General features: G+C 55.5%; 3 protein-coding genes and 1 long non-coding RNA gene across 4 annotated transcripts; 2 read left to right on the forward strand and 2 right to left on the reverse strand.

Moving 5' to 3' along the window:
• Positions 1-1853: 1853 nt before the first annotated feature.
• On the reverse strand, positions 1854-5886 carry LOC101516785 (patched domain-containing protein 3). Its single transcript, XM_058657623.1, has 2 exons — positions 5188-5886; positions 1854-5115 (listed from the first exon to the last, which is right to left on the reverse strand). The coding sequence occupies exons 1-2, from the start codon at positions 5884-5886 to the stop codon at positions 2239-2241; spliced, it is 3576 nt and encodes a 1191-aa protein (XP_058513606.1). The 3' UTR covers positions 1854-2238.
• Positions 5887-7149: 1263 nt separating this feature from the next.
• Positions 7150-8158, forward strand: LOC131478445 (uncharacterized). Its single transcript, XR_009244463.1, has 3 exons — positions 7150-7246; positions 7887-7937; positions 8032-8158. It is a non-coding gene; the product is annotated as an uncharacterized LOC131478445 (long non-coding RNA).
• A 5771-nt stretch (positions 8159-13929) lies between these two features.
• On the reverse strand, positions 13930-21700 carry CLEC17A (C-type lectin domain containing 17A). The gene is made up of 12 exons (XM_004595837.2): positions 21598-21700; positions 21402-21476; positions 20116-20148; positions 19973-20023; positions 19849-19890; positions 19362-19403; positions 19003-19143; positions 18835-18897; positions 16786-16881; positions 16435-16586; positions 15192-15301; positions 13930-14084 (listed from the first exon to the last, which is right to left on the reverse strand). The coding sequence occupies exons 1-12, from the start codon at positions 21638-21640 to the stop codon at positions 13949-13951; spliced, it is 984 nt and encodes a 327-aa protein (XP_004595894.2). The 5' UTR covers positions 21641-21700; the 3' UTR covers positions 13930-13948.
• Positions 21701-23446: 1746 nt separating this feature from the next.
• Positions 23447-25924, forward strand: NDUFB7 (NADH:ubiquinone oxidoreductase subunit B7). Its single transcript, XM_058657796.1, has 3 exons — positions 23447-23635; positions 24951-25119; positions 25767-25924. The coding sequence occupies exons 1-3, from the start codon at positions 23524-23526 to the stop codon at positions 25897-25899; spliced, it is 414 nt and encodes a 137-aa protein (XP_058513779.1). The 5' UTR covers positions 23447-23523; the 3' UTR covers positions 25900-25924.
• Positions 25925-26051: the final 127 nt, after the last annotated feature.

Raw genomic sequence — 26051 nt, forward strand, 5'->3', positions numbered from 1 at the left:
ACATCAGCTGTTTAGTCCATGTCTGCAAAACATCACTCGTAGCACTTGCATTGTGTGTATAATGTCTGTTTTATGAAAACAGGTCATGTTCTACTTCTCTGAGTAGGTACATCCACAAGAAATAACTGAGTGCTTTCTCTCCATGCACCTGGTCAACGTGTCGGGTCGGGGCAGCTAAGCTCACATGAAAATTTCATGCCAGCTACTGTGAAACCAGGCCTCTGGTCATCCCCAGTGCCAGTCCAGACAGACTCCAGGATGGTTCCAGAATCCTGGAATGTCCCAAGTGGCCACCCAAACACAGTTTCCAGAATGGTCCCTTGTCACCACAGGCCCCAGTGGATTCTAGCACCACATCATTCCCCCCGTCCCCGTTTGAACCTCATTGACTCAGTCAGCCTGCAAACCATTCAACAATTCTGTTCAGGAATGGAGAGTTGGTCCAGACCAAAGATCAGTAATCGTGCTTGAACTCCACGAGAACTGAAACGGACCTCACTACATGTCGACATGTGAGCCATTGGCAGCCAAAGGCGTATCATTCCCAGGGCACCTGGACCACTGTTCCAGAACGATCCACTATTAGGCCACATACAAATCCTAGCCGACTCCGGAAGGCTGAAACAGCAGCAGCTCTCTTTTTCTGGCCAAAATGGTAATGGAACTGGAAAATCAATCACAGGAGAATATTTGAAAAAATATCACAAATGTACAGAAACCCACCATGCCTCTGAGCAAGCAGCAGATCAAGAAAGAAATCCACAGAAAAATTCATGAGATAAGTGAACCTAGAAACACAACATTCCAAGCAAATGAGATTCAGCAAAAGTCGTTCTAATAGGAAAAATTGCTGTGATAATTCCCACATTAAGACTGAAAGATCTTGGGCCCGGCGCGATAGCATAGTGGCTAAAGTCCTCGCCTTGCACACGCTGGGATCCCTTATGTGTGCCGGTTCTAATCCCATTGGCTCCGCTTCCCATCCAGCTCCCTGCTTGTGGCCTGGGAAAGCAGTGGAGGATGGCTCACCCTGCACCCGTGGGGGAGACCAGGAAGAGGCTCCTGGTTCCTGGCTTCAGATTGGCTCAGCTCTGGCTGTTGTGGCCACTTGGGAAGTGAACCATCGGATGGAAGATCTTCCTCCCTGTCTCTCCTCTCTGTATATCTGCCTTTCCAATAAAAATAAATCTTTTTTAAAACATTGAAAAATCTGGAATGAAAAACAACTAACTTTATACCTTAACAAACTAGAATCAGAAGATCAAATAACTAAGCCTAAAGTTCATAGAATGAAACCAATCATAAAATTTAAAATAGAAAAACAATAGACTGATAATATAAACAAAAGTAGCAACTATTTAGCTAGATTAATAAAAAAAATACACTCACAGACTAACATCAATTAGACTACAAATTTAAAAAAAATCACACTCAATATCACCAAACTCTTCATGAGAGATTATGCTGAGCAATGATATGGCAACAAATTAGAAATCACAGAAAAAAATGAGTAGATTCATAGCGGGCACACAACCTCTGAGGACCTAACCATGAGTGCATAGAAAATGCTACAGCCGTACCAGCCTGAATGCGCCCGACCTCGTCTGATCTTGGAAGCTAAGCAGGGTCTGGCCTGGTTAGTACTTGGATGGGAGAGTAAACAGGAAATGGAAAATAAACAAATCCCATGAATTACAAGTATGATACATACCAGAAACATTTCTACATGCTGAGAACGAGTTGTCTTTCAAAAATGAAAACGTATCGATGATGATAGTAGCAAAACACATACAATGAGCCTTAACCAAGAATGCACAGATTCCGTGCTCTGAAGACAATAGGGTGAAACCAACTGGAGACAAAAATACGTTCAAGTTTATTGATGATGCTTAAATAATGCATTTTTATCCACCAAAAAAAATTGTTCGAATAAACAAATACAGTTCGGGATTACACATATTGGAAGTATTTTAGTAGGCTCTGAATGAGTTATCTTTACAAAAAGCATTAGGAAAAACAATCTCAATTATAATGGGATCAAAACACATACAAATTGTAGAAATAAACTTCATCAAGAATGTGGGGGAAATGTACACTAAAAATTTTAAAATATTGATAAAAACTGAAGACGCAAAGAAATAGACATTTATTCTTACTAAACAGCGCATTTTTTTTTTTATCAGATTGGATTGGGACAATCAGGAATTCCGTCTTGATCCTTGATTTGTTCGTGGATATTCATAGAACTTTTCCAAAGAATGTTAAGAACACCGGAATAAAAATGAGGCCATGGGTGGCCCCGAACAACATAACAAGGAACATAATTTTCGCAAATGTCCTGAAAATGTACGCTTTAGCTGCGAACAACACACACACGCCTATGATTGTTGAAATGGCACTCTGCAGGATGGGGTAGCCTAGCAGGTACAATGCCTCGATGGATCTTCTGTTGACCGAGGGCTCAGCACTGGATACAAAGGCATAGGATATGTGTGCGGAAAAATCGAAAGAAAACCCTATGCAGATGACCAAGTTGATCATGGAGATGGAGTCAAGGTTCACGTTCCAGAAGGACATGAACCCCACCACCCCCACAATCACGGAAGCAATAGCAAACGTCACCCACAAGGAGCACACCGGGTGAGGAATGAGCAACAAGGCCACGATGAGCATCACCGACGACGCCACCATGACGTTCCGAATTGTGTTCTCTATGATTGCGGCGTACTGATCAAAATATATAAACGCATAGTTGTACACCAAGAGGGGGACTTCGCACTTCTCGGCGACGTCTCGTAACTGTAGCAGCATTGTCTTCTTACTGCTGGAAGTGGAGATATCAACGGACTGAATAAAGCCCCGGGAAGAAATGATTTCATTGGAAGATGAGATGTTCAGATCATACATAAAAAAGGACACACTAGCTAAAAAGGCAGCGAGGTTGTTCATGAAAACCTGCTTATCATTGGGGTCCAGCCCTGTTTGTTTCAAATGCTTCACGTACGTCGATAACCAGAATTCTGTCAGGTTTTTATTGATATAGACATTGTTTTCAAAATCCGTGATGCATTTTTCCAGTTTCTGCCTAACACGTTCGTTCCAGTACTCAACGGGTTCAGTAATCACCACCATGACCCTGGGACCAAAATCAGAGAAGTAATCCTCCTCTGTGTTGAAATACGGAATGATGTACGAATCGTCACTGGCCAGGTTCCTGACGTCTAACCCTTCCTGCACACGGAAACAGCCGTATATGCTGCTGGTGAGGTACCCAAGGTACAGCAGCACCACGAGCAGTTTGGACCAGATGTTTGTCAGGAAGGGACCGAAATAGTCCCTGAAGAACACATTCATGGGATGGATGTCGGTCCCTTCTTCATCGATGACAGCGCCGCAGGGGAGACAGCAGAACTTTTTAAGTGAGAAATACCTGGGGTCGGGCTTCTTCAGCCAGCGGAAGCACTTCCTCTCTCTTCTGCCATCTAGGGCCATGAATGCGCCAAAGCAGGTGATGCTGTACAGGTAGCAGAAGAGCAGGCTTGTCCCCGTGTAAATGCAGAAATACTGCACCGACCTGAAAGAGCTCATGACCCCCGTGTAGAAGGCCAGGATGTTGGTCAGGGTAGTGATGGTGATGGATACCGCCACCCTGCAATACACATCCGACATGCGTTCCCTCGTGTTCTTCAGCAGTTTGGTCTTCTGCCAGGCAGAGATCATGATGAACATGTCATCCACCCCCACACCTAGAATAAGAAAGGGCGAGTTGGCAACTATGATCACAAACGGTACCCCAACGAAGAGCATCAACCCGAAACTGCTCACCACCGACAAGACCACACAGATCACCCCAAAGACGGCCACCCACATCTTGTTGCGCACACAGTCCAGCCTGTAGCACGAGATGATGGCAAAGATGATGAGCAGAGCGTAGGCCCAGTAAAATAGAGGGATCACCGTCTCAGAAGTGGCCTCAAACTCCATCTGCCTGGAGAGCGACGTGAGGTGTACAAGCTGCACGTGCCGCAGGGCCAGCCTGTGCTTCATGTTGTTGAACTGGCTCAGGAAGTGCGTGAGCCACTTTTTGCTGAGCTCATTGTCCTCGCTGCGCTCCGTCTTGAGGTAGTACAGTAGCCGCATGGCTTTGGCCTCCACCAGCAACTGGCTCACTCCCAAACTCTCTCCCAGAGTGGTTTTGCCAAAGAAGCCAGCCAGGTAGACGGGATGGTTGTTGTGGTTGAAAATGGGGAAAGTCACCTGGCTCAGGTTGAGCTGGGGGTTCCGCTGCCAGGCGTACAGCAGCGGGTTGCAGGGGACACAGAATGTCTTGTGCTTGGCACACACTTTCCGGTACTGAATCTGCACTCCGTTGTCCTGCGTCAAAGCCATGGTTTGCACCGCATGGTCCAATCTGCTGACCTCGGTAAAGATGTCTCGATGCAGCACAGAATTGCCATTGGACACTACGATGATGGACAGGAAATTGGTCTCAGTGCTCCTGCGGGAATCGGAGAACCGATACGAGTCGTTGGTGGTGAAATGTCCCTGAACGAAACGCCGCTCTGCTTTGGCGGGGCTCCCAATCGGTGTATACTGCTCCTCCAAGTTTTCCAGGCCCTCCCAGGGTAGGTAGACCAGGCCAATGCCCAGCAGCCCCGTCAGCACCATGGGCAGCAGCAGGAAGAACCAGGGATGAGAGCCTACGGCCCAGCCCAGTCTCCCAAAGACCCGGACCATCGGTGCTTCTATACAGTTAGTGTTGCATTTGCGCCTCGGGATGACAGCTAGAGGCAACAGGTCCCCTGCCGCCGATTCCCACCTGTCCCGCAGCTGCTGGGACTGCGCCGTCTGCGACCTGGATGAGGCCCTCCGCTGGGAGGGCTGCTCCGGGGAACTGAGGAACGCAGCATCTGCCTTGGCCTCCGTGGGCACCACCGAGGGGCTCTTGGCCTTGGACAACCTCTTGGAGGTTGATTCCCTCCCGTTCTCAGACTGCGACTGTCCGGCGGGTTCAGGCTCCAGTCTCCTCCGTGATGCCGGCTTGGCACGTTCCACCCTCGTCTGTGATGCCGGCTTCGGGGACCCAAAACTGGCAACCGGTAAAAGTCTCTCCGGCTCTACCCTCGTCTGTGATGCCGGCTTCTGGGGCGCAACGCTGTCAACTTGGAGGAGTTTTTCGGGCTCTACCCTGGTCTGTGATGCCGGCTTCTGGGGCGCACCGCTGTCAACAGGCAGGAATCTCTCGGGCTCCACCTTCGTCAGTGATTCCGACTTCTGGGGCGCAAGACTGTCAACAGGAAGGAGTTTCTCAGGTTGTACCCTCGTCTGTGATGCCGGCTTCTGCGGCGCACCGCTGTCAACAGGCAGGAGTCTCTCGGGCTCCACCTTCGTCAGTGATTCCGACTTCTGGGGCGCACCGCTGTCAACTTGGAGGAGTTTTTCGGGCTCTACCCTCGTCTGTGATGCCGGCTTCTGGGGCGCACCGCTGTCCTCAGGCAGGAGTCTCTCGGGCTCCACCTTCGGCTGTGAATCCGACTTCTGCGATACCCGCTTTGGAGACCCAAAGCTGGCAACCGGCATGAGTTTCTCCAACTCCACCTTACTGAGGCTGGTAACTGGCAGAGATTTCGCACGATCCACCCTCATCTGGGACGCGGACTTCTGGGATGCAAGGCTGGCAACTTGCAGGAGTTTCTCGGGCTCCACCTTCGTCTGCGATGCCGGCTTCTCAGCAACCAGTCCAGCCTCGGACACCTGTCTCTCGGGGCCCACCCGGGTCTGGGCCATCGGCGGCTCCTCGGGCGTCCTCACTTCTGCCTCTGGAACCTCCGGCTCCTGCTGGGCCTCCTGCCCCGCATCAGGATCCGACTCCGCCTGGGGCTCCATCTTAGCGGATACTTCTCTCTCCGAGGCGGCCTCACGGCACCGGTAGGCTGCAGGTCAGTTAGGGCGCGGGCTGCGAGTGTCCGGAGGGACGCTGCCGTTGTGGCTCGCGGGAGCGCACGGTTGCCTGGTTCCCCCGCGGGCTGCTCCGGGACTCGCAGCCTCGTGCCCAGATGCTGTGGCTCACAGTCCTGTCCTCTGCCGCCCTGGACAGTCAGGTGACGCGGACCTGCACCCCTGGGAAGCCCTCCATCCTCCACGTCATCGGACCCACCGTGCAGCTTCTAGCAGCTGCGCTTCGCCATGACGTGAGGGTACCAGGCTGCTGCAGGCTGTCTCCACAGTGCGCCCATCCTGACAGACGCGGATTCTGGGAGCCCTTGACCATCTCATGATCTCACTCGCTGCCCACGACTTCCGGCTGACCTAAGCACCCTGATCCTGCCTTCCACAGTACCGGTGACCCAAGTCTCTGCCTCAGGCTGTGATGTCACCCTTGACCATCACGTGAGCTCCGGGTCTCTCCAGCCCCTATGCCCCTTCTCTGTCAAGAGAACATCTTTAAGTATCATTTGTACGGCAAGTTTGGAAGAGGCATATTCTTTTAACTTTTCTTCGCTGTGAAAGAATTTGATTACATCTTCAAAGCTTTGGGCCATCCTCGACTGCTTTCCCAGGCCACAAGCAGGGAGCTGGATGGGAAGTGGAGCTGCCGGGATTAGAACCGGCGCCCCTATGGGATCCCGGGGCGTTCAAGGCGAGGACTTTAGCCACTAGACCACGCCGCCGGGCCCTATTTAATTATGAATTTTTCTTAATTTCATTTTGCTGTATTTTAGAAGCATAGACACAAAGAGCCCTTGTGTCTGATGGTGCATTCCCACACATTCACAATGTCTGTGGCGATGTCGGGGCCAGGACGCAGCTGGGAGCTTGGAACTCTCTCTCTCTCTCTGGGTCTTCCAAGGCAAAAAGCAAGCTTTTGCCTGCAGGGAACAGAAAGGAAATACTTTAAGCTTTGCAAGCCTTGGCTTCTGTATAAGCCTTCACGGTCAACACAAAGATCTTGGATCCATTTTTATTCAAGTTCAGAGGGCTTCTTACCCAGTTCTGCAGTTCAAACTCAACTTTCCCAACACCAACGATGGCAGAGACATGCTCTTGGGTGGACAGTTGCCAGAGACAGGAAGCAAGCTAACTTGCAACACACCCGGGGAGCGGTTTTCTCAATCAGCTCTTCTGAAACACACATTACATTCAAAAGAGGAAGCAGTTGTTCGAGTCACAGGCTAAGAAGACATCGCTCTTGTCTCGCTCCCTGATTGCTACACCATGCCTGACGGCTGTCTAAGGCTACCACCAGGTAAAGGGCTGGGGGAGGGGGCTGGGGGGACAGCTGCAGCGGCTTCACTGTCTGGAAAATCTTTTTTTTTTTTTAAGATGAATTTCTTTTTATTGGAAATGCAGATTTACAGAAAGAAGGAGAGACAGAAAGGTCTTCCATCCACTGGTTCACTCCCCAAGTGGCCCCAATGGCCAGAACTGAGACCATCCAAAACCAGGAGCCCAGAGCCTCTTCCAGGTCTCCCACGTGGGTGCAGGGTCCCAAGGCTTTGGGCCGTCCTCCACTGCTTTCCCAGGCCACAGGCAGGGAACTGGATGGGAAGTGAGGCAGCTGGGCTGAGAACACATATCCAACATCAGATCCCAGCACTAGGCTGTTGAGCCACCGTGCTGGCCCTGGAAAATCTGTCAGTTCTTGGCTTTCTGGAGTGGGTATCCACTGTATCTATAAGGTGGGCTGTGTGTTCATTTAACAAATGAAGCTGATTCAAATCCTTCTTTAGACTACAGCTCTGGGTTGTCACTTGGCCTTGCCCGATGGCTCAGATCCCACCCAGGAGAGGATGGACTTCTAACTCCCTCCACCCGATCCTGGCAACCAGAGGCTGCCTGTCCCAGCTCTAGGCACCCCTTGACTCCCCATCCCTGTCTCCCTGCAGTGCTGTGGGTCGTGCTGACTGCGTTGGGAGCTGCAACCCAGAAACCCCAAGGTGAGTATGTATGCGGGGGAGACCCGGGGCTGTCTGCCCTCCACAGCCCCGGCTCAGCTCCAAGCTTCTAACTGCTGACTATCCCACCCCGCAGCCTGTGCCCCGTGGTGCCCTAGGAATTCCATGTGTGTCAACGCCACAGCCTGCCGCTGCAACCCAGGATTCAAGGCCCTCTCTGGGGACGTGTTCACAGATTCCACAGACACCTGCGAGGGTACGGAGACTTGGAATTTGGTGGCAGGGGGGAGACTGGTAACACATGGGAAATTGTGGGACATCTACATGTGCCAGTGTTGGGGGTGAGGGTGGGGGTCTTGTCTCTGGCCTAAGATCATCACTCAAGACAGGAAACAGGATACAAAGACAGAGAAGTAAGAAAATGAGCAAGCACAGCTTCCGGAGAGAGCCCCGGAAGTCTACGGTCTGTGCCTGAGGTCTCCCTCAACACTGGGCATGTGGGGGCACACTGGGCTTCCTGCCCGACCTCACCTCACCACTGCCTGCTGGTCCAATTCTGGAGGACAATCCTGAGAACTCGGCTGGGCAGGAGTCATCTCATGTCCTCCCTGTCCCTGTGCACTGGCGGTACAGACCGTCTCACATCCTCCATACCCCAGTCTACCGAGGGTTCAGGTGCCGTGTGACAATCCCATACATGGAAATGAGTTATGTCACAGCTGGGTAGGTAGCATTTCCCTATCCTTAAAGAGCCATCCTATTTTTGTGTTTCAAATACAAGTGGAAGTTCCTTCGTTTTATTTCTTCTCTTACTCAGCTGTCGGACACTAGAACTGAGTCTTCCTGTTTGCGGTCTGGTAACTGTCACCCCCCCCCGGCCTCTTCCTCTATACCTCCTCCTCCCTTCCCCTCCCAAGCTCCCTGTCCATCATGCTTCTCTCTTCCTCCATGAAACCAGATCTATTGGCCTCCATGGATAAGTGACAACATGCCCAATTAGTCTCTCTGTGTCGCCCAGCTCCGTCCAGCGGCAGGGTTCTAGTCTTCTCATAGCCCAACACCGTTCCATTGTGTGTCCACACCCGTTTGTCTGCTTGGGTCCGTGTCTTGGCTATTCTGAGGAGTTCAGCAACAGACCCAGCAGCGCAGCTGTCCCTCTACTGGGCTGATGTCATTTCCCAAAGTGGGACTTTTGGCTCACGGAACACAGGTCATTACTTCCTGGAAGGACCCACTTGCCTTTTCCATGTTGGATGTTGTCATACTCTAGGGGGTGGGAAGCTTCCACCCCCAGTGCCCAGGCTCAACTCTGAGGTCCCTCGGTGACCCAATGCAGACCTTGCCTACGTGAATCTTGGCTCCTGCATTAAGAGAAGAGAGCCCAAGGGGCTAGGAGACAGCCCCACTGTGCGGTTGTGAGGTTTTGTGATGGCGCTTCACCATCTCCTTTCTGCAGTGAGGGTCAGCTTCCTCCAGAGGTGGTCACAGCCACGCTCCTTGGAGACACGCTGCAGAGAGGGGAGCGATGCCTTGAAGGTGCCTGTCCATGCCCAGCCACAGTCGGGACGTGAGGCTGGGAGCTGGGGAGGCCTGGGAAAGTGTGTGGGTGAACTGGAGCCGCTTCTAGAAAAGGGAGAGAGAAGAGGTTGCAGGAATGGATTCAAACGCCTGACTCTTGCTGCTCGTGGGAGTTTTGCTTCACTTTTCATTTTGAATGGCCATGTTATACTTTTGACCATAGTCCTATAACACTGAAGACATTCATTTGTTCCTTGTTTCTTTCTTCTAAAGACCCCTGCTTGGATGCATGTTTGCAAGTGGTTCTCCCATTCTGTCACTTGGTTGGTTGGTTGGTTGATTGGTTGGTTGTTTCATTGATTGGTTGGTTGGTTGGTTGGTTGTTTCATTGATTGGTTGGTTGGTTGGTTGGTTGGTTGTTTCATTGATTGGTTGGTTGGTTGGTTGGTTGGTTGGTTGATTGGTTGGTTGTTTCATTGATTGGTTGGTTGGTTGGTTGGTTGTTTCATTGATTGGTTGGTTGGTTGGTTGGTTGGTTGTTTCATTGATTGGTTGGTTGGTTGGTTGGTTGGTTGGTTGTTTCATTGATTGGTTGGTTGGTTGGTTGATTTATAGATTGATAGCTTTGAAAAACAGAGCAACAGAGAGAGGGAGACAGAAGGAGAGAGAGAGAGGAGGGAGAAATCTTCCACCTGCTGGTTCACTCCCTAAATGCTTGCAACAGGAGAGGCTGGGCCAGGTTAAAGCCTGGAGCCTGGAACTCCCTCTGGCTCTCCCACCTGGGTGCCAAGAACCCATGCCTTTGGGCCATTGTCTGTTGTCTCCCGGATGCGTTAGCAGGAAGCAGCAGAACCAGCACTCGGGTATGGGATGTGGGTGTTGTAAGTGGTGGTTTCACCTGCCACCCCTCTTCACGCCCGGAAGGGCTTCCCGCACTGGCCACACGCTCAGGTGGGTCCTGGCCTGGAAGGGCTTCCCGCACTGGCCACACACATACGGCATCCGTTTTCGTTACATTCATGACTTGGAGCAGATGTTGGGGCTTGTGGTTAAGACACCAACCACGTGGGGTGTCTGTACCCCATACTGGTTGCCTGGGCTGCAGGCCCAGCTGTGGTCCTGGTGCCAGCTTGCTGCTCATGCCCACCCTGAGGGCAGGGCAGGGGCAGTAGGAGATGGCTCAAGCACTCACTGGCGTGCCAACAGGAGACCTAGAGTAGCTAGCCCCCGGTGTTGTGGGCATCTGGGAGGTGAGTCAGCAGGTGGAAGCGTGCTGTATCATTTGCTAACGTCTCTCCATCTGTAGATAGAGATCATCTCGAGTGCTTAAAATCATCTCACGGGTTGTTAGAGGTATGGAGTGTGACTAAGTGGACAAGTCTGAATTCGAACGTGCTTTCCCAGCTCTGACCCCCGCTCACTTGACGCTTGCAAGGTGCGGTGTCTGTGTGTAAACGGCGCGACACTGCTCGTGGGAACGGCCCTGCTTGGCTGACAAAGGGCGTCTCAATAGGCGGTTCTGTGAATGAACCGTGAATACCAGACAAGCAGACCCAAGAGTGACCTTCCCGTCACCGCCTCTTACAGCTTCCTACTCAGGAGTCACCTGTGAGGGTGGCTTGGCGGGCCTGAGCCTATGGGAGGAGAGAAGGAGACACATGGGAACTTCTTTGTGATAGAACAAACAAACAAAACTTTGGAAACAAATCAGGGCCCGGCACAAAGACCTAGCAGCTAAATCTTTGGCTTGCATGTGCCGGGATCCCATATGGGCACCAGTTCCTGTCCCAGCTGCTCCACTTCCCATCCAGCTCCCTGCCTGTGGCCTGGGAGAGCAGTCGAGGACGACCCAAAGCCTTGGGACCCTGCACCCACGTGGGAGACCAGGAAGAGGCTCCAGGTTCCTGGCTTCGGATTGGCTCAGCTCCAGCTGTTGCGGCCACTTGGGGAGTGAATCAGCGGATGGAAGATCTTCCTCTCTGTCTCTCCTCCTCTCTGTATGTCTGCCTTCCCAATAAAAACATATTTTTTTTTTTTTAGAAAAAGAGAAAGCCTTGGACGAGGCAGACGCCAGGAGAGGAAGCCGCCTGTGCCAACTGGCTAGAATTGGCAGGAACACACTCCCATTCTTTTCTGTTGGTACCTGGTTTGTTTTACCTGTACCTCTGCCTCTAAACAGCCTGGACAGAGGGTGTGGTCGGGGGAGGATGTTTTCTAAGGCCAACAAAGAGAAAAATATTACAACTAGAATGTAGGGGAACCCACCAAGAATGAAGCTGGGGACCACGGGACTCAGGGGACTTAGCCCGGAAGGAACACCAGTGGAGACCACAGGACTCGGGGGACTTAGCCCGGAAGGAACACCAGTGGAGACCACAGGACTCGGGGCACTTAGCCCGGAACGCCAGGGACTTGTATTCAGGCACATACTCCCAAAAGATGTGTGCAGCATCCGGGTTCTCTCGGCTGTGTTGTGTCCAGCCAGGCCTTGGCCCCTGGACACCCAGGTCAGACACCTTTGGCAACGCCTTCCCACCATGGAACGCATCGGGTGGACTCCTTGAAGGTGAGAGTTGAGGTCACAGTCAAGGGCACAGCCGCCTCTGCCACACACAAAGTTCTAGTCCATTCTCAATCCACTTCTTGCTTGATGAGCAAAGTTTCCAGAAACTTCAGCAAAAGTTCACAAACCAGGACCAGTGCTATCTTGTGCAGCTTGGTTAAACTGCAAGCTGCCATGCCAGCATCCCCTAGAAGAACTGGTCAAGTCCTGGCTGCTCCACTTCTGATGCAGCTCCCTGCTGAGGTGCCTGGGAAGGCAGCGGAGGACGGCCCAAGCACTTGGGTCCCCGCCACCCATGAGAGAGAACTGAACAGAGTTCCAGGCTCCTGGCTTCCGCCTGGCCCAGCCCTAGCTGTTCTGGCCATTTGAGAAGTAACCCAGGAATGGAACCCATCAATGTCCCTCTCTCAAATAAAATCTTCAAAACAACAACGAACAATAGCTCTTTTGACTTCAGTAGCTCTCGTCTATTTTAGCATGATAACCTGGGGGGGGGCACGGTTATTATGACAAACAACACACCCAGAACCCAACCCACCCTCCGCCCCAGTATCCATTTTCTGCCTCAGACATCTATTTTGGCCATATCACACGCTCCTTTCCCATAAGAAGCAGCTACATGGTCAGACTCCTCTGGGATAGTCCAAGTTCATGTACCATCCCTTGGAGGTCAACAGCTGGTTCAGAGCAAGACGAACCACTGGAGACTCAGACAAAGTGCCAATCCCAGGCGTGCCGCCGACCCACTCAGCGACAACGGCACACCACAAGACCCCCCCGTGAGCCTCGGTCTGCCCGTGGAACATGGCCAGTTTGGGGCTCATCTCCCATCCGCAACCAGGTGCCCGGGCGCGGCCCTGGGGTGCCCCACACACGCCTCTGCATTCCCCGTTCCTCTTTTCTCAACACACACGTGTTGGAGGACACTGATGCTTCCTTCTTTGGTCTGGAAACTTCTCCCTGACCCCAGATGGTTGCCAGGGCCACGGTGGCCTGGTGGAGGGCTGGACAAACACGGGACTCCCTCTCCAAGTGTGGACACAGGGGGTGCTGGGCTGCAATGTGCAGGGGTGAGCTCAGAGGTGGAAGCAGAGAGGAACAAGGCTACATATGGGTGAGGACAACTCACTGAGGATCTCAAAGTGCTTAGTGGAGGCGCCATAGCTCTATAGGTTAATCCTCCATGCTACAGCACCAGCATCCCATATGGGCATCGGCTGTAATCCCAGCTGCTCCACTTCCCATCCAGCTCCCTGCCTGTGGCCTGGGAGAGCAGTGGAGGACGGCCCAAAGCCTTGGGACCCTGCACCCGCGTGGGAGACCCGGAAGAAGCTCCTGGCTCCTGGCTTCTGATTGGCTCAGCTCCAGCCATTGCGGCTGCTTGGGGAGTGAATCAAGGGACAGAAAATCTTCCTCTCTGTCTCTCCTCCTCTCTAACCTTGACTATCAAATAAATAAAAAGTAAACCTTAAAAAATCAACATTGAGTAGTTAAGGCACCCACACCCCCCATGGGCTCAGTTTGACACCCAATTCCAGCTCCTGACCCCAGGCACACCGGGGTGGGGGGGCAGCGCTGATGGGTCAGGGGCTCGGGTCCTGCAGCCACATGGGAGACCAAGAGGGAGCTGCCGGCTGTGGCCTGGCCCAGCCCTGACTGTTACGATCCTTTGGAGAAAGCGAACCGTTGCTGAAACATCTCTCCCTCTCCTTCGTTGCTTTGCGAATAAATAAATCCTATTTTGAATAAAAGAGCCCTTGAGCAAGAATCTGGTACACTTGACCCACATTCCACAACAGGATGACTCTCCCCGCACACGCGAGCACCCTCAGGGGACTCACTTCAGCCATGCCGCCTGATCCCTTGGGGTGTTGGGTGGGGGGCACAACCAGGTCTGTTCATGCAGAGGAGCTCCAGGAGTGGCTTGGTGGGAGAGCACTTGGGTCAGGGCCCCCTGCACCCGCCTCGGGGCTCAACAGGTGCACTTGCGCTCACAGATCCAGTAGGCGGTTTTGAAGCAAGAGAGGTCGTTCCAGGAGCCATCCCTGTTCATGCTGGCGCAGTCCTCCCGTTGGTTGCTGTTGTTGGGCTCGTCGAGGTCCCAGAAGCTGGAAGGGAGGGAGTGGGAAAGGATGAACACACAGATATCCACCACGGTCCCCTGCAGCAAAGGTGAACCCGGAGCGCTCTACGGAGAGAAGGCACCCAGGCACAGGAAGACGCGCGGGCTCTAAGGCCGCCCTCAGGGGTGGTGGACTTGGAAGAAATGGGGGGACAGGCATGAGCCACAGCAGGCGCAACACCCACATCCCACGTCAGGGCATCCTGGCTTCCTGCCCATGCGGACATTGCAAGGCGGCAGGTGGTGGCTCAAGGACCTTGGTCCCTGCCACCTGCCCGGGAGACCTGGCTGGAACTCTGGGCTCCTAACCTGAGCGAGCTACGACCGTGGTGGGCATTGAAGAGGGACCAGTGGGTGGAGGGGGAAGACTGCTCTCTGTGTGTTGGGAGATGTCTCCAATAGTTTTTTTTTTTTCTTTCCCCTTGTATAAAGCTGTTTTGAAATGTGTTCTGGAAGTGGAAAGGACAGCAGTGGTGACCAGGAGCAGGTGTTGTGGCTCAGGAGGGGAACTGTTTCTGTCGTTAATAGCATGGCAGCTGTACGGGAAGCAGCAGCTGTTGGCTTTATGGATAGCCATGAAGCAGGAGTGGTGAGCTCTGAGCCAGGAGCACATTGTGTTACACAAAACAAGCCAGACCCAGGGCCCGGCACCATGGCTCAGCAGCTAAATCCACGCACTGGGATCCCATGTGGGCGCCGGTTTGTGTCCCAGCTGCTCCACTTCCCATCCAGCTCTCTGCCGTGGCCTGGGAAAGCAGTGGAGGACGGCACAAAGCCTTGGGACCCTGCACCTGCGCGTGGGAGACCTGGAGGAGGCTCCTGGCTCCCGGCTTCTGATTGGCTCATCTCCAGCCATTCTGGCCACTTGAGGAGTGAATCATTGAACAAAATATCTTTCTCTCTGTCTCTTCTTCTCTCTGTAGACATGGCTTTTCAATAAAAACAAGCAAACAAAAAGATATATAAATCTTTGGGGGAAAAGAAAGAAGAGCCAGCTGCCAGCTGCTTGGACCACACACCGTCACTTTCTCCTCCACCCCCACAGTCAGGCCCACAGAGGAGGCAGAGTGACACACAAAGCGGGCACACTTGCCTTATGGTGAGGGGCGAGCCATCCAGCCACCGCCAATCCCCTTCTTGCTTCCTGTCGCTCAGCCCCAGCCAGTGTATCCGCGGGGAGTCATCAGCCTTGGACACAAACTCCTACAGGGGCAAAGCCAGTGCACGGTCGGCTCCTCTGCGTAACTCTGCCCTGTACATGCAGGGCTTGTCAACACTGTACCCTCACCACCACCACCACCACCACCGCGCCCCTGGTCCTCTGGGTAACACACAGCAGGGGCAGCACCTCCCTCCCACCCTGTACAAGCGGCCAGCCGGCTCAGGCCACTTCCTCAGGTAGCCTGCGGGCCACAGCTCCACGTACTGTGACCTCAGACCCCAGTGGGAGAGGTTAAGAGGTGAGGACGCCACTCGGGGCCTAGGACCCAAGCGGGGAGGGCACTGAAGTCATTTGGGGTCGCCTGCTGGCATCCGGAATGGAGTTCATTTCCACCCAAATAGGGGAGCTGTCAAAAGGGAAGCTGGGGGTGGCGTCACGGCTCAACAGGCTGACCCTCCACCAGCCATTGCCGGCAACTTTCTATCTCTCTGTAAATCTGCTTTTCCAGTGGAAAGAAATAAATCTTCAACAAATAATAAATGTATTGATCAGTGGGTGGATCGATGAGAGATCAACAGAAATAGAGCAATTATTATTATTATTATTATTATTGCTATCCGAGATGTGAACCAGCAGAGGGGGCGATCTCCGTCTCTCCTTCTCTCTGTAAAAATCTCCCTTCCCAATAAAAATAAAGAATTCGAACAAAAACAAACAAAACCTGGGCAGAACATAGGCTTAAAAAGCATTTTAAACACATGAACAATTTTTTTTTTTAATGACCAACTCCCCCGCAGACCATTCATTGGCGGGGAGGAGATGCGCTCCAGCGGCCACAGAGACAACAGGGTGGGCGGGAGGGGGAAGCGGATGTGAGAGACCCGCTCCGCCGAGGGGTCCCCTGTCCGCGGTGTGACAGGAGCACCCACTCTTCAAACCCAGGCTTCCCACCCCAGGGGAGTCACGTTTCACCCAGGCCATTTGGCAGAAAGGAAGCGGGGTCGTACACGCTTCAGTGGCGGGGGGCACGGGGAGAGAGGACTCATGGCCCTGCGGCCATAGGAGCCCCACCGATGGCAGAAATGCCAGATGAGCGGCTGGTGCACTCAAAAAAAAAAAAAAAACCCAGCAAAGAAGGTGCCAGCAACCTGCGCTGGGGGAGGGGAGTGCTCACCTGCTCGGCCTTGCTATTGATGATGACTAAGTGAGCGAAGTTCTCCTGGCAGAACACCAGGGCTCCGTCCCATGTCTTGGTGTTTGGGGAGAAGTAGTAGCACTTGCCTTCAAAGGGGAGCCAGCCTTCAGGGCAGGTGACCCGGGTGCAGTCTGGGGACAGAACGCCCGGTGGTCAGAAACAGTCACGTACCCAGAGCTACGTGCGAAGGTGGCACAGTGCGCCCTGGACAGGTGTGTGTGTGTATAGCTCAACTCCAGGGCAACTCGGTTCACACAGACTGCACTGAGTGCCCCCGGCACCCGGGCACCTCTGCCATGGCCCCCCATCCCCATCTCACGACCCACTCACCTAACAAACCCTGAAGTTCCACCAGGGACCGGTTGGTGTCGGCTCTCACACGGTCCACGTCATTCCTCAGGCCTGCCAGCCCTGCCACGCCGGTCACTGTCGGAGGGGAGGGGCCTGAGTGACAGAGACCCAGGACTCCACCGGCCCACCCACAGCTGACGACAGACACAGCCAAGGGATGCGGGAGCTGGGCATCGCACCACGGCCTTAGTGCCCCCAGGGGGGCAGCCCGACCCCTGGAACTTGGCGAAGGAGCGGGCATGCTGGGAGGCAGGGAAGGGCCACCCTCCAACACAGCACCCTGCGCCAAGGCAGAGGTTATGCGCTGGGCTCCGGGCAGCGAGCAGCTTGGAGGGCGGCTCCCAGCAGGCATGGGGCTACACACAGATAAGACATTACAGGTTCAGATTACATATATAAATAGAATTGCATGGAGAGCATACCTGTCCTTATATTGATTACATATAGATCGAAGTAAAGATATACATTATATACAGATAGAAACATAAAAATATATAGAGTCTGGGCCGGTACAGTGGTGACGTAGGCTACTCCTCCACCTACAAGCACTGGCATCCCCTATGGGCTCCAGTTCATGTTCCAGCTGCTCCACTTCCCTTCCAGCTCCCTGCCTGTGGCCTGGAAAAAAACAGTAGAGGATGGCCCAAGTACCTGCACGTGGGAGACCAGGAAGAAGCTCCTGGCTCCTGGCTTCGGATCAGCTCAGATTTGGCCATTGTGGCCACTTGGGGAGTGAACCAGCGAATGGAAGATCTTCCTCTCTGTCTCTCCTTCTCTCTGTATATCTGACTCTCCAATAAAAATAAATAAATCCTTTTTAAAGAGAAATATAGCCTATTTAGATAGTTTAGCTATAAATATAAATATAATACTTGTGGATATGGATTCTATATAAATATATGTATAAATCTGTGAAAACAGATTCTATAGAGATATCAATAGAGACAGAGATATACATTATCTCTAGATTAACTATAGCCATAGATAGGTTCCCTATTAATAGAAGGTAGATGCATGGATGTGGTTTGCATTTAGATAGAGACACACATAAAGACAGCGGGTCACGGGTAGAAATTGCAGATACCGGCGTCGGCGGACAATACAGACTTGTAGAGATGCCAGTATCCATATACGGACAACATGCCTAAAGAGACACAGCACAGACACGTGGGTACGGCTGTTCACACGTTACAAAGGTCTAGAGTCTCCCTTGGCAGCCTCTCTGTCTCTCCCTCTCTCTGTAAATCTGCCTTTCAAATAAACCAAATTAAAAAATTTTAATGCAATGCAAATCAAGGACATGCTTTTAAATTTCCTAGCAGTTTTAGCAGAACCAAAAGAAACACGTGGCATTGATTCACCGGCGTTTTGACGGTAACCAATCTATCTCTAATCTCATCGTTTCGATTTGTGAACAGCACTGCACAATGATTAGTGAGCAATGGCACTTCCTTCTCGAGGGGTATGACTTTGAAGTGGGTGTGTGTTCCCCTTTTTTGTATAAGATTATTTATATTTGAAGGACAAGTTTACAGAGAGAAGGAGAAAAATCTTCTATCCATCGCTTCACTCCCCACGTGGCCACAACAGCCGAAGCTGAGCCGATCCAAAGCCAGGAGCCAGGAGCTTCTTCTGGGTCTCCCACGCGGGTGCAGGGTCCCAAGGCTTTGGGCCGTCCTCCACTGCTTTCCCAGGCCACAGGCAGGGAGCTGGATGGGCAGTGGGGCAGCTGGGACTCGAACCTGCGCCCATGCGGGATGCTGACACCACAGAGGGGAGGATTAGCCTGTTGACCCACAGAGCCCCCCCACACATACTACATGTGTTTCATAGCTCAATGGGACAGGTCAGTTCACACTGGCCACGTCTGAAGGTGTGGCTCTTGGCTGCTGTACTGGATAGCGGGGACACACACACACACGAGGATTCCATCTGATGTGGCCCCCTCACGGCTCTCCGGCTGCACCATGCCCAGCTGCCACAGGGGCCCGTGGGTCTTGGTTCACGAGCTGGTTCACAGCCACTCACCGTTTGCCTGCCATGCCAGCTGCTCCAAGGTCAAACTTCTCAGTTTGTCTGCTATCTTGTGGTCTGCAAGCAAGAGCCCAGTTCAGCCCACGTCCGCCCCGCCACCCACACACACGCACACGTACCCCGTGTCTCCCTCTGCACCCCATCCCCCCAGGCCTCACTCACACTGGATCAGGGACACGGTCAGGCCCGCACAGCTCAGCAGCAGAGACAAAGCCGCCAGCAGACACACGGACAACACCAGCCTCTTCTCCGGGCAGCACGCGGGTGCCCCATGCTTCAGACTGAGCCAGGACACTGCAGGTGCTGGGGTGAGGGGCAGACGGAGGGCCGGACAGACTGAGCCTGCGGCTCCAGCAGGCCAGGAAAGGCACCGGGGTACACACAGGAAAAGATGGGGCCTGTGGTCCCGGCGCTCAGCCCAGCGCACCTAGGCAGCTCCGACTGTACGCTAAACATCTTGAAGACCCTGAGCGCTGTCACGGAGGGGCACAAAGGGACATTCGGAGGGCAGGAGGACTTACTGGCCGTGGGTGGATGGGATGAAGACAGCTCCAGTTGCACGCCTGGGAGAAAGGAGAGAGGCGTGTTTAGAGGTGGCCGGTACCATATTCCTGCAGCCATGACACCTGCTTTCTCTATTGTCGGAGCTAATAGCTGGGATTCCGTAGCAAAGTCCCAGCTGCTCCACTTCCCACCCAGTTCCCTCCCTGTGGCCTGAGAAAGCTTGGGTCCCTGCACCCATGTGGGAGACCGGGAGGAAGCTCCTGGCTCCTGGCTTGAGATTGACTCAGCTTCGGCTGTTGCGGCCACTTGGGGAGTGAACCAGCAGACGGATATCTTCCTCTCTGTCTCTCCTGCTCTTGTATATCTGATTTCCAATTAAAAATACATAAATCTTTTTTTAAAAAAAACTGGCTGGTGGAGGAGAGGGCCGGAGGAAGCCCCCAGGAGTCCTCCCAGGAGCACCCCCTCCTTGCGGGCTTCAGAATGGGTGCCCCTGTAACTCACCCAGCTCAGGAGACAAGCAGGGCGCTGGGCTGAGGTCCAGGCCTGGAAGGAATCAGAGAGTCAGAGGTGACGCGGAGCAGGGCTTTGGCCCAGGGGAGTGGGAGGACAGACCCCGGGGGCTCACCCGTCAGCTGCGAGCGCTTGCACGGCAGGGCCGGAGTCTCTATTCTGCTTCCTGCGCAAGGACAGCAAGAGGGAAGGCTGCTCAGGCCAGCAGGGGCAAGGCCAGGCCACCCCTGGGTTCCCCATACCCCCAACCCAGCTCACCTATTCTTGGAGGCCGTGGGGGGGCAAAGGAACCTGTAGGAGACAAATATGGGGATTCTGAGGATGGAGTCATGATGGAAGAAAGAGAGACGGGCGCTGTAGTGCAGTGGGCTAAGCCACCACCTGCAGCGCTGGCATCCCTCAAGGTTACCGGTTTGAGTCCCGGCGGCTCCACTTTCCATCCAGCTCCCTGCTCATGTACTAGGGAAGGCAGTAGGAGCTGGACCAAGTGCTGGGGTCCCTGCACACACCTGGGAGAATTAGATGAAGTTTCTGGATCCTGGTTTCAACCTGGATCTTCCATGGCTGGTAGTAACCATTTGGAGAGCAAACCAGTAAATGGAAAATAATCTCTCTCTCTCTCTGATAAATAAATGCATCTTTTTTAAAAAATAAGTTGAAAGTTCTACATTCCAGCAGAGCCCATAGAGCCCTGAGCAAACAGGATCTCCTGACATGAGGCCCCATTGGGGTTGGAGACGGAGCTGGGGGTGGGCTAGGCACCGAGGCTGAAATCAACGAGGAGACAGGTAGAACGGATGAAGAGCCGAATCCTGGCTGAGCTGGAGGTGGGGGGAAGCAGGTTTGGACATGGAGGAGAGGGGAGTCTTGGGAAGGGGGGCGGATTGGGCAAGAAGAGTTTGTGGGGGGCACCCCAATGACCTTAGAGCCTTAGAGGTGGGGCTGTCAATCAAACACAGCCCTGTCCCTTCCCGTACCCCATGCCCAGCCTCACGGCCCCCAAACCTCTCTGTGAATTCACAAGAGCCTCATGGCAGGAACTCCAGGGTCACACGCCAGGGAAATCCCTCCTGGTCTCCGACCCGCTTGAAAGTCACAGTTGACGGCCAAGTATCAGTCTCGCTACAGCCCCCCCGCCAGCACGACCTGGGTCCCGTGGGTCTAAATAAAACCCAGGGTCTATGAGAGCCACAGTCAGAGTTCCCCGTTTCCCAAACGCCCACTTGTGGGGACTTCACCCCCACCCTTCCACCCCGGCTTTCTCCCAGGGATGGCTTGCTTACACAGCTGGGCTCCTCCTCCAGGTCCCACCCCTGCATCTCCCACCTCTCCCCTCCTCCCACCATCACCCACACCTCGGTGTGGCCTTGGGATCCCTCCCACCTCTCATCACCCCCTCAGCCAAGACTGTGACCAATACTGCCTCCCCCATCAGACAGGCAGAGCTGCGCCCGAGGCTCCCACAGTCAGGGGCCACAGGGCACTGACTGTGCCCCAGCAGCCAGCTGACACTCCCATGTTCCCAGCCTCAGGAATGCACTTACTGGGCTTAGGAGGAAGGTCCTTGTAGGGTGGGGCTGAGTTTTCATAGTCATCGTCCTCTTCCTCGTCTCGGGTCCCTTCCAGAAGAGAAACCATGTCAGCACCCTGCCCACCTCCACCTCCACCTCGGACCCTTTGGCAGCAGCCCGGGGTCTGGTCACACCTGCCACCCGACGCCAGCCAGGGGAGACCCCTCACCTGCAGGGCCCGCACGGCTGGAGTTGGTGTACAGGCTGGGCATGGCCGCAGGAAGTGCCTGCGGGGCTCTGAGGAGGAGCGGCTACTCTGAGCCTGAAGCCTGTCTCGGTTCCTTTTCAGCCTTGACGAAAACTCAGGCACATGCAAATCGAGTGTGAGCAGACCTACCCACCTACCCACCGAGCTCTTCCCTTGTGCTAGCTCGAGTGCTACCATCGCAACTGCAGAAACAGGCACAGAGCAGAAGGTAGACCAGCTGCTCCCCCATCCAGCCCACCTTGGCCACAACAGAAGGAAATGGCAGAGTTGGGGGGTCCCTGTTTAGGTGACTCTAAAAAGCACGGAGCCCTTAAGCCACCTGCCACGTGCGTACACAGGCACAGGTTCCCGTCACGGCTAGCCTGCCTCCTAGTCCGGCTCCTAACATGCCTGGGAAAGCAGCGGAGGGAGCTCCAAGGACTCAGGGCCCTTGCACCCCCGTGGGAGACCAGGACGCAGCTCCCGCCTTCAGCCGGGCCCAGCCCCGGCCCTGCGTGCATTTAGGAAGTGAACTGCTAGGTGGAAGATCCTCCATCTCTTCACAGGTGGAAAGTCTTCCTCAGTAGGTGGAAAGGGGGGAGACCCAGCGGGGAGGACAGCAGCGGCACAGCCATACCCCTCCCCGAGGAGGTGGGCGCGGACTTTCCCCTGTACTGCCACCGAAGTTCCCCAAGCTGCATCGAGGGGCGGGTGCAAGGGTGCTCACTGTAGAAATGGGGAAATGGAGACTCGCCTGGAAAGGAAGCAAGACCCTCACCACCCCCAGCGGCTGTGCAGACCCTGACACGGCGCACAGCTGATGGGGTGGGGACGGGGCGGCACAGTGAGACTGGCCCCGCTGCTCCACTTCCCATCCAGCTCCCTGACTTTGCAATAACAATGAAAATAAATAAATCTTTTTTTAAAAAAAAAAAGAGTTAATGTTTAAAAAAAGAGATTTATTTATTTTTATAGGGAAGGCAGACATACAGAGAGGAGGAAGACAGAGAGGAAGATCTTCCATCTGATAATTCATTCCCCAAGTGAGCGCAAAGGCCGGAACTGAGCCTATCCGTAGCCAGGAGCCAGGAGTTTCTTCCGGGTCTCCCACGCGGGTGCAGGATCCCAAAGCATTGGGCCATCCTCGACTGCTTTCCCAGGCCACAGGCAGGGAGCTGGATGGGAAACGCAGCAGGCAGGACACAAACAGGTACCTATATGGGATCCTGGTGTATAAAAGGCACAAATTAGGCCCCCCAAATTCAAGGTTTCCAAGCTCCCGTGGACACAGAGCAGGCAGGGGTCTGCCAGTGCGGTGGTGGGTGTTACACAATCAGCTCACACCTCAGGCCCATCAACTAGCAAGCATGGCTACCGAAGCAGATATCAGGTCCAGCTGAATGGTGAAATCCTCACCTAGCAAGTACTAGGAACCCATATGGGCGCCAGTTCCTATCCCGCCTGCTCCAGTCTCCATCCAGCTCCTGCTTGTGGCCTGGGATCCCTGCACCCACATAAGAGACTAGGAAGAAGCTCCTGGCTTTAAATCGGCTCAGCTCCAGCTGTTGTGATCATTTGGGAAGTAGTCCAGTAGATGGAAAGTCTTTCCTTCTCTCTGTAAATCTGCCTTCCAATTTAAAAAAAAAAATGAAAGAATTGAGTATTCAGGACTCGAACCGTGGGTCCACAGGGGATGCTGGCGCTGCAAGATGGAGGACTGGCCTGCAAAGCCGCCGCTCCTGTCATCCCTCCGCCTGTCCACCAGGCGGGGCCACACGCACAGGCAGCGCCGAGGCTCGTCTCTATGCTCTCCCCAGGGCCGGAAGTAGCCGCAGCGGAAGGGCTGGACTTCCGAGCAGCCGCGGCGGGGTGACCCGGCTCCCGCGGGCACCTGCGGGCACAGCGGCCATGGGCGCTCACCTGGCTCGGCGCTACGCGGGCGACCCCTGCGCGGAGCCCGACCCGCTGCGGATGCCCACCTTCCCGCCGGACTACGGCTTCCCCGAGCGCAGGGAGCGCGGTGAGCCCCAGTGCGCAAGCGCGACGAGCGCCCCGTGCCGGGACCCGAACCCCCAAACCCGGGGCCTCGGGGCTTGGCGGGAGGGGACAGGCCGGCACCCCTGAACCCCAAGGCCGGAGCTCTGGGCTGGGCGCTGGGCGGGAGGTGACCGGCCCCGGGTTCGGGGTGCAGAGGGCGCCCCGTCCTGCAGGCTTGCAGAGTGGCCTCGCCTGTGTGGGGAGAACTGGGGGGCCCACGGGGCGTGTGGGGGCTCTGAGCACGGAGGGGACCCACAGGCAGCCCAGACTTAGCAAGCGTCATGTCGGGGTGCAGTCCCAGCGCTGCGCAGGGGTCAGGCCGGGGTGCACGGGCAGGGAGCGCTTGGCTGGGGGGCGAAGGCTGGTATCAGGGCTGCTGGGGCTCCCCCAGCTTGTGCGCCCACACCTCCCTTGCTCGCTCCTGCTCGGCTTCTCTCTGTGCCAACCCCTCGCCCTCCACCCCACAGTGCCCTGCAGCCACCCCGCACCTGCCTTGGCACATGGGTTACCCTCGCTCCCCGTGCACACGTGTGGGTACCCCGGTGGTGGGCGCCCCTGCGGGGGCATCACCAGCCCCGACCCCTGCCTGGGCACGGGAGCTTGCTGCTTCTACGACACCCCACTCTCCCACCACAGTGAGGGGCTGCTCTGCTGGCCCTCACTCCACTGCTTCTTCAGGGTACCGCCCCCAAAGCTGGAACCTCTGCCCAGCCTGGCCCTGGCCTCCACTCAAAGGCCCCTTGGCCGCTGGGCAGCTGCCCCGTCCCCTCACCCCTGGTGTCCCTGTCGCTGTCAGCCACACCTGTTGGAAGCAGCTCCCTGCAGCTCCCACCTCGCGCACCCCACACAGCCTGGTGCCTTGCGGTGCAGGCTGCTGCTGCGTTAGGGGTGGGCGGGGAGGGGTCCCTGCAGGCTGCGGGGGCAGCAAGGGGCTGCAGGTGGCCCCACGTGCTGGCTGCTGAAGCTGGGCGCTGATGGGCAGTGGAGATGATAGGGTGTGGGAGGAGCCGCAGGGAGGGGCAGAAAGGAATGGGGCGCTGAGGGGAATGGGGGGTCGGGTCTAATATTGGATGGGAAAGAGCCAGAGCTGAGCTGTGGCGGGAGGCCCCCGCACGCGGGTAAGGCTGGGGCGTGCAGCCAGCACCAGCCCGCACCCTTCTGAGGGTCCGGGTTTTGCCAAGCTGTCTTCCAGCACTCCGCAGGTCGGGCCGCAGCTGGGAAAGGGGCGGGAGGCGGTACCCGGACGGTGTCAGAGCTGGGGGTCTCCCCGTGGCTGAGCCCCGCACCCCACACCCCAGAGATGGTGGCCACGCAGCAGCAGATGAGCGACGCGCAGCTGACGCTGGAGCAGCGGGACTACTGCGCGCACTACCTCATCCGGCTGCTCAAGTGCAAGCGGGACTCTTTCCCCAACTTCCTGGCCTGCAAGCACGAGCAACATGACTGGGACTACTGCGAGCACCTCGAGTGAGCGGGCCGGGCACCGGGCCGGGGCAGAGCTGTGGGCACCTCCATGAGCGGGCCGGGCACCGGGCTGGGGCAGAGCTGTGGGCACCTCCATGAGCGGGCCGGGCACCGGGATGGGGCAGAGCTGTGGGCACCTCCATGAGCGGGCCGGGGCAGAGCTGTGGGCACCTCCATGAGCGGGCCGGGCACCGGGACTGGACAGAGCTGTGGGCACCTCCATGAATGGGCTGGGCACCGGGCCGGGGCAGAGCTGTGGGCACCTCCATGAGCGGGCCGGGCACCTCCATGAGCGGCCGGGGCAGAGCTGTGGGCACCTCCATGAGCGGGCCGGGGCAGAGCTGTGGGCACCTCCATGAATGGGCCGGGCACCGGGACGGGGCAGAGCTGTGGGCACCTCCATGAGCGGGCCGGGCACCGGGACGGGGCAGAGCTGTGGGCACCTCCATGAGCGGGCCGGGCACCGGGACGGGGCAGAGCTGTGGGCACCTCCATGAGCGGGCCGGGCACCGGGACGGGGCAGAGCTGTGGGCACCTCCATGAGCGGGCCGGGGACAGCAGTGGCCCGGACACCCTGAACCTCCACCCCGGCTCTTCCCAGCCCTTCCCCCCATGGTCCCTGACCCTGACGCGGCCCTCTCCACCCGCAGCTACGTGAAGCGCATGAAGGAGTTCGAGCGCGAGCGGCGGCTGCTCCAGCGGAAGAAGCGGCGGGAGCAGCGGGAGGCGGCGGTGGCCAGCGGCCAGGGCTCCGGGGAGCTGGGCCCCGAGGTGGCCCTGTAGCCGCACCCTGGCCGCCCACCTTCCTGGGGCCGGTAGCAGAAATAAAAGCCTGCAGCCACTCGGCCTGAGAGCCTCTTTCTGCACGGGGAGGGCGGTGGGTGGTCCCGGGGCCCCAAAGAAACGCACAGAGCCGAGCGGGGGCAAGTGGGTTT

Source organism: Ochotona princeps, chromosome 33 (genome assembly GCF_030435755.1).
Source record: "Ochotona princeps isolate mOchPri1 chromosome 33, mOchPri1.hap1, whole genome shotgun sequence".
Classification (NCBI taxonomy): domain Eukaryota; kingdom Metazoa; phylum Chordata; class Mammalia; order Lagomorpha; family Ochotonidae; genus Ochotona; species Ochotona princeps.

Coding starts and splice junctions, on each gene's coding strand:
- NDUFB7 (XM_058657796.1), top strand. CDS start 23,524: ATGGGCGCTCACCTGGCTCGGCGCTACGCGGGCGACCCCTGCGCGGAG. Junction 23,636..24,950: donor CCCCGAGCGCAGGGAGCGCG/GTGAGCCCCAGT, acceptor CCCACACCCCAG/AGATGGTGGCCACGCAGCAG. Junction 25,120..25,766: donor GACTACTGCGAGCACCTCGA/GTGAGCGGGCCG, acceptor CTCCACCCGCAG/CTACGTGAAGCGCATGAAGG.
- CLEC17A (XM_004595837.2), bottom strand. CDS start 21,640: ATGCCCAGCCTGTACACCAACTCCAGCCGTGCGGGCCCTGCAG. Junction 19,891..19,972: donor CAAGCGCTCGCAGCTGACGG/GTGAGCCCCCGG, acceptor GATTCCTTCCAG/GCCTGGACCTCAGCCCAGCG. Junction 14,085..15,191: donor GGCTCGCCCCTCACCATAAG/GCAAGTGTGCCC, acceptor CCTCCCTTCCAG/CTTCTGGGACCTCGACGAGC.
- LOC101516785 (XM_058657623.1), bottom strand. CDS start 5,886: ATGGAGCCCCAGGCGGAGTCGGATCCTGATGCGGGGCAGGAGGCCCAG. Junction 5,116..5,187: donor AGCCGGCATCACAGACCAGG/GTAGAGCCCGAA, acceptor ACGAGGGTAGAG/CCGGAGAGACTTTTACCGGT.